The 7,596-nt window shown below is 39.6% G+C and overlaps 1 protein-coding gene and 1 long non-coding RNA gene across 3 annotated transcripts in view; one reads left to right on the top strand and one right to left on the bottom strand.

Annotated features, from left to right (window-relative positions):
• The window catches only part of LOC106530709 (uncharacterized), an 88,261-nt gene that overhangs the window by 53,051 nt on the left and 27,614 nt on the right, over positions 1 to 7,596 (top strand). The gene's annotated exons all lie outside the window — the stretch shown is intronic.
• On the bottom strand, positions 176 to 6,313 carry LOC106530706 (zinc finger protein 703). The gene is made up of 2 exons (XM_014026398.1): positions 5,782 to 6,313; positions 176 to 2,349 (listed from the first exon to the last, which is right to left on the bottom strand). The coding sequence occupies exons 1-2, from the start codon at positions 5,857 to 5,859 to the stop codon at positions 862 to 864; spliced, it is 1,566 nt and encodes a 521-aa protein (XP_013881852.1). The 5' UTR covers positions 5,860 to 6,313; the 3' UTR covers positions 176 to 861.

Here is a 7,596-nt window from a genome sequence, read left to right as displayed (position 1 = left end):
TCATCGTCTTTTTCACCAGTAGAAACAGCCGGTTGTTGATCACGTGACTCCCGTGATGCGAAAAAAGTGTTTCTATTGCAGTTTTGCGAAAAACACCAACTTCGATACGGCCGAAAAACCACCTCATCCTAGCGCAAAAACATTTTGTCAAAAAACGATTTTTTTTCCGCCGAAATTGACGTGTTTCCATTGAGCAAATTTATTTTCCAAATTCTAATTTGCACATTTTCATGGGCAATGAAAACGCAGCTACTGCAAAGAAAGCCAAGGAGGCAACAAACTAACCTGAACAGCCTAGAGTACACCTTAGTCAGCTGTGCACTTGGAAATAAGCTGTGATTTAAATAAACTGGCTACACCAAATATGACCACATGCTCAGAGATCTGTGAGACCACAACTGCAGATCTGACTATTTTCTTGCAATTTTAAGCCAGTTAGTTTCACACAACCAGTGCAGCCCAGAGGGATACAACCTGAAACTAAATAATGTGTTGATCCCAGGTTCCTCTTGCAAATGAGACCTTGATTTCAATGGGTTTTAATCTGATTAAATAAATGAAATTAATGAAACGATAAGAAGGGAACTGGTACCCAATTACACAGCATCACAATAAGTGCCTAATTCCTTTTTGATTGGTATTAAACATTTAATGTGAGCTGTGAAGGTGCTGGTAGCTGAAAATTTCACAGCTTTTCTTTTGGTCATGCCAAGCTTTGCCAATTAGCTGCAGATTCACATTTAGGAGACTTTTGAAAACTGTTCCAGATTTCTCACCCAATGTCCTGTGTGGAAGATGACATGAATATTTTCCCCCAAATTATATAATTATATAAACAATTTATATAAAAAGGAAAATGTTCTATTGGTATCCAATAGAAGATCCAAGTCTCTGGCTGTAGAGAGCGTAATGAGGGTAGTATGGACCCGTTGTGGGTAGAGAGTGCAGGGAGATGGAGGAAGGTCCAGAAGGTACATGAACCTTACTGTAGGGGTGATAGCGAGCTAAACCCAGGCTGGGAGGAGCCCTGAGAGACAGAGAGCTGGGCATGGACCCCGGGCTGCTCTGGTGTGGGAGGTGAAGGTGGCAGGAGGCAGATCCAGAGGAGGAAACGGCGAGCAGCTTACTGTCCATCCCCACGGGCAGAGCTGTGTGGGTCCGGAGGTGAGCCAAGAGTTCATCTGAGGAGGCAAAACGCTTGTCACATGGACCTCCAGCTGACACCCAGTTGCATGCGTGAGGAAGGGGGTCGTTGGACAGCATGAAGCCATATGTGTAGAGTGGATGAGAGAGGGAGGGGGACACACTGGACGACAGGGGGTGAAGTGGATGGGAGGGGTACACTAGGGGAAAGCTTGGCTTCAGGGTGGACGAAGGGTCGTGGATACAGGAATTGCAGTTACTTCCTCCAAGGTGGGACACACCTGGGTAGCTTAGGCAGTAAGGGTCCCTACATAAACCCTGCATGAAGGAGGGTGGGGAGGCACCAGTGAGAGGGCTGGAGCTCGGGTGTTTTCCTCCCAAGCTGCTCACGCTGAGGCTTGATTTGGATGGATCCAGTCCCGGAACGAACTGTGACGGGTAGCCTGCGTAACCCCCCATGACAGATCCATGGTAGCCCATGTTGGAGGTGGGGAGGGGGAAGAGCGTTTGGCTGGTCTTATAGGGGGAAATAGGTGTAATGTGTCCAGGTCCGAGGTTTGGCTGGAGGGTCTCAGCTTTCCCGCCATCGTGGTTGGAGCCACCGTCGGAGCTGCTGTTGCTGCAGTTGGTGCTGGCTCGAACGTGGCTAGAATTAGCATGATGTGGACCGTCAGAGCTGGCCTTGGTTAAATCAGCCTCTTTTCTGGGATTAGCAACATTATTATTGCTGGCAGGACTGCCCTGTTCCTGAGTGGATTCACAGGTGGGAGTCTGGGACTGCGAGGTGGGCTGTCCACCAGGAGACTGGCTCAGCTTGTGCTGCTGCTGAGTGGGTCCTGGAGGCGTGTTGCTGACTCTAGAGCCGGGCGAAGCAGAGTGGGGTGGACAGGACTGTAACCCGCTGCTTGAATGTACATTAGTGGTAATATTATTGCTGCTGGGTACTCTGAACCCAACTTTATCACCGCTAGAGCTGCTGCTGCGAGAGTCTCCACTGCCTTTGTTGTAGGGTTTGAAGCTGGACTTATCCTCCAGGGAGGGGCGGTGCTCCCCCGTCTTTAGGCTGGAAGAAGACGTCCGACTGCTGGACTCCTTTTCTCCTTGACTGCAAGAAGAAGTCAGCTTGGAGGAAGATGGAGGGTCCGGTTTACCAATCTGAGAGCAGGTCTGAGCCAACAGGGCTAGCGGACTCTTCTTAGCATCCAGCTACAACAGAAAAAGAGATCTGAGTTAATTCTAGGTCTGCATGGCTGCACACAATATAAAAGTCCAATTATAAGCCTAGCATTCTTTGAATTTATGTATATTCCCTGCCACTTTTCACGTCAGCATTTTAAACTAAGATCTAGGTAAACATCATCCCAACAAACATCCCAAAAAACATTGTCCCAACAAACATCCCAACAAACATCCAAACATTGTCCCATGTTGTGAAAGAACTAGGGCTGTCAAATGATTAAAATTTTTAATCTATTAATTCCAAGGTAGCTGTGAATTAATCACGATTAATCACAATTAAATTAAACTTAATATAAAACTTTATTGCATATTGGTAAAATAAATTACTTGAGTTATTAATTAATGTCTTTATTTTGAAAAAAAAAATTGGTGCTTAAGAAATCCATACAACAATAATAAATGATGAAAATATCACCTCGATTGCACAAAAAAAAAAAAAATCAGGACCTAAAAAATGCTCCAAACATATTTGAGTCAGTTAAATTTTGTGCAGAATAATGAGGTTAAATCAAGAATTCAAGGATTTTCATTCCAAATGAAGTACATGAGGAATGAAAGGTGGATACTAAGGCAGTGGTTCTTAACCTGGGTTCGATTGAGCCCTAGGGGTTCAATGAGCCGGTCTCGGGGGTTCGGTGGAGCCTCTGCCATGGAGGTAAAGACACATTTGTGTCAAGTCATGACGACACGCCCCACTTGGCCATCACTTGCTGCAGAGGATCACGTGAGATTGCTTGGCCAATCAGTGCTGGCCCCAAAAAAATATTTTGTGGATTCAAAACGACAAAAAACAAATTAACTTTAAAATAAATGAATGAAAAAGTTATTAAAAATGTTAAATTCTTCAAAAAAATCCCTGTTTATTTTTTATTTGTAAAATAGTAAAAAATATTTTTGGGGGGCTGAAATTTTTTATGGGGCCAGAATAAAGTCATACTGTAATTTGTTGTGAGTTCATGCATTGTGTTGGTTTGGTGCTTTGAGCAAGGTGATGTTCATGCACGGCTCATTTTATACACCAGTAAAAAGAAAAACAACAACATATACCTACGTCTTGAATTTGGAAAAAAAATCATATTTTATTTATCACTAAAAAGCGTTCAGTGAATGCGCATACGAAACTGGTGGGTTCGGTACCTCAAAAAAGGTTAAGGACCACTGTACTAAGGTCACAGTTGTCAGCAAAACATAAATAAATACAATAAAATAAGCTATAAGAAGATAAAAGAGAAAAAAACTATACATAATGTGTTACATATGGAGTTTTTTTTTTTATTATTTAACGTTTATTTATCCAGGTAAACTGTTTGAGAACCACTTCTCATTTACAAACATGACCTGACATGCACTGAGTGTGTTGTAATATACAAACCTATTATTCAGCCAGAGTAAAGTGATTGTAAATTTTAATCGTGATTAAAAATTTTAATCTATGCCCATGCAGCACTAAAATTAATCAGAGTTAACTCGATTAATTTCACAGCCCTAGCCATCCTAGATAAACTTTTAAAATATCAAAGGCAATACTGTGAGATGTGTTAGCGCTCAGAATATGTGTTGTGAATGACTATCATCTACTACCACACCAAGTATTTGGTCAATATTTAAAAACTTAACTGAGGTATATCCTATTATGTGTAGACTAAATAGCTGTAGTGGATATGTGAAACTGAGTTGACTCAAAAAATAATCATTTGTTGATGTTGAGCCAATAATTTTCTGGGAGTTTTACTGATATCTGTCTAATGGCATTTCAGAAATTTTGCTAACAGACAAACAGGGATGACTCCAATGGTTATTACCAATATCATAAGTAAATATGTTCCTCATTGTGGTGAGCTCAAAATATGAAATAATGATATTGCCACAACAGATATTACCTTAAAAACAGTATATTGTGTAGTTTTTGTTTTGTTTAAGGTCAGTTGGCTGCTACACAAATCTTAAATCAGGTTGACCCCAAAAGGCAAACAATTATAAATGTCAACCTCATGATTATTTTCTAAAGGTTTCAGTTGTTTAAAGGATATTTTAACCAACATTATTAGCACTCAGTGTATAAGGTGGGGATCGATTTCAGCTACTTACACACCATATTTAGCTCAGTATGTGTAAAAATGGCTTATCGTCTTTTTGTTTTGTGAAATTGCTGTGGCCATCTTGAATTTTTATTTTCCAAGGAATCAGTTAAAAATGTAGATTGATAAATCTGTCTAGTGATTCATTGGATATTTTACTAACAAACAGACAGAAAGAAGCAAAGAGGTTTTTTTGCAGCAAACAATAAAAATAGAAGAGCAGAACCATTTCAGAAGCTAAAATAATGCCAGTAAGCTTTGATCAAGAGTTTTAAAATAAGATCAACATGATGGATATTATTATCATCTGCCTTTCAGCTTTTAGCTCAAAACATTTCAGACTTCCTCTCTGGTGTTGTAAAGTTTGATGACCATTTTCCTTAACAAAGGGGATCTGTCCTCATAATCCAGGGCTGTCCAAACATTTTGTCACATGGGCCAAAATCATAAAAATCGAAAGGATCTGAGGGCCAAAAAATATTTTTCCTTTACCTGCTCAACAATAAACTAAGCATTGAATACTATAAATAAAGTAGTCAGATTTATTGCTGGAAATGGATGCGTAAATTATTGTAGATTAATTAATTTGCAGGTTTCCCTTACTGAAAGATTTTATTTCAATTTTCTATGTTTCTATTGGGAAAAACAACCCAATTTAGTCAATTCTGATCAATAAAATCAGGATTTAGGTCACTCTTTTGTTGAAAATGCTTGCTGTATTCAGAAGAATTTAATAAATGAATTAAAAGCAGATTTAAGTGCAACAAAATCAGCTTTTGAGTAGAAGTCACTAGATAAATGTGGAAAAACCAAAGAGTCTGGTTATTTAAAGACAAATAATTGGTTTTGTTGCCAATACGTTTTTTTATTGTAAGATTTTAATTTGTGATAAATTTGCCCAAATAATAAATAGAAAGTCTCCATGTGCCGGGAGGATAAATTTGCAAACAAATTACTTCTTGAACTGAAGTCAGGGGCCACAAATGGCCCCCGGGCCACACTTTGGACATCCCTGTCGTAATCATTTATCCTATATGTTTGACAAAAAAAGACTACTAACTAATTCAGTTATTGGTGCTTTTACATGTATTTCTTAATTCTACATACTTTCTGTGCAATTTGCCTTGAGTGAAAACACTGAGCTAATCTGTAATCTGTAATCTGTGTTGTGACACAAAGAAAGCGCCTTTAACATGAAAGAAAAAGTAAGCCTTTTGTCGGAGATCACACAACCTTTGATCTCTTTGATGTCCTCATTTCTGCCGCAGATCAAAGCAGCCCGCTGTTTGGATCAAACTGTAAGAAGTCAGTAAACAAATACCTCGATGCTGACTGGTGCGGACGTTAGAGGCTGTAAATATTCCGGGTGGAGCAAGTGTCCAGTGTGCGCAGTCAACATCTTGAGAGCCCGGACTGGGAGCCGCTCTTCCTACCGAACTGGGTCCAGAGGGTTCAGCAGAGACCGCCAGAGACAGGTTCTTGACTCGGTGCTAATCCGCTCACTGACACGATCTGTGGCTAACTCTGAAGAGAAATGTTTCATCAGAAATAAAGTCAGTCCTCTGTCCAAAGGCAGCAAAGTCTTGTGTCAAAATGTAATCCACAATCTGCGTCCTTAAACGTCCCGGAGGACGGAGAACCCGCTCGGTCCGGTTCTTCTACTTGGTCTGAAGCATCTTTAAATATAAATCCACAAAAAGTCAACAACAAACAGCCTGCTGTAGCCGGGGCGTCAAACTCGGTAAAAATGTGTCAGGATCCCGGAGCACAGAGGACTCGTTCCGCTGCGTGTCTCCAGTCCGGAGTCCGGCAGCTTTCTGATCCGGACGGCACCAGCCCGGAGCTGAGCAGCTGGGTGGGCGCTGGGTGGGCGCATCAGCAGTGCGCGGGGCGGAGACAAGGTGCGCCAAGGCGGAGCGACGTGACTCTTTTTGTTCCTCAAAATATTTCTTGTAAAAACAAGTTTGAAATTTCTCAAATTCTGAATATCTGTCATTTGTACAAATCACATATTGTTTATTTATTTGTTAAAAACAGATTAAAAAAAGATACAAGTTAGCAGTGCTGTTAGAAAGTACCTCAAAGTGATACTTTAGTAAAAGTACAAGTACCTTATCATAAAAATACTTTGGTAAAAGTTAAAGTCTTCTCTAAAAATATTACTTGAGTAACAGTCTTAAAGTATCTGATATTTTTTGTACTTAAGTATCAAAAGTAAATTTCACAAAATCTACTTAAGTGTTAAAAAGTAAAACCGGTCAGTTGGTGGTCCCGAGGCTTTGGAACGCTCTCCCTCTGTCCCTTCACTGCTCACATTCTACTGACTCTTTTAAGAAACATCTTAAGACATTTTTATTCAGACAGGCTTTTAGTTAAGTGCTTTTTATTGTGTTTTAATTGTTGTTTTTATATCTGTGATCTGTTTTATTGTTTTTAATTAGTTTTGCTTTCTGTGAAGAACTTTGTGATGTTTGTGTCTGTGAAAGGTGCTATAGAAATAACATTTACTTACTTACTTACTGACTTACTTACTGACTTACTTACTGACTTACTTACTGACTTACTGACTTACTTACTGACTTACTTACTGACTTACTGACTTACTTACTTACTTACTTACTGACTGACTTACTGACTTACTTACTGACTTACTTACTTACTTACTTACTGACTTACTTACTTACTGACTTACTTACTTATTTACCTACTTACTCACTGACCGACTTACTGACTTATTTACCTACTTACTTATTTACCGACTTACTGACTTACTGACTTACTTACTTATTTACCTACTTACTCACTGACTGACTTACTGACTTACTGACTTACTTACTGACTTACTTACTTACTTACTTACTGACTTACTTACTTACTGACTTACTTATTTACCTACTTACTCACTGACTGACTTACTGACTTATTTACCTACTTACTTATTTACCGACTTACTGACTTACTGACTTACTTACTTATTTACCTACTTACTCACTGACTGACTTACTGACTTACTGACTTACTTACTTACTTACTTACTGACCGACTTACTTACTGACCGACTTACTTACTGACCGACTTACTTACTGACCGACTTACTTACTGACTTACTTACTGACTTACTTACTGACTTACTGAC

The sequence above is a fragment of the Austrofundulus limnaeus genome, unplaced genomic scaffold (assembly GCF_001266775.1).
Source record: "Austrofundulus limnaeus strain Quisiro unplaced genomic scaffold, Austrofundulus_limnaeus-1.0 Scaffold549, whole genome shotgun sequence".
Lineage (NCBI taxonomy): Eukaryota > Metazoa > Chordata > Actinopteri > Cyprinodontiformes > Rivulidae > Austrofundulus > Austrofundulus limnaeus.
Note: the sequence above shows the minus strand (reverse complement) of the source record. Positions and strands in the feature narration are given on the sequence as shown.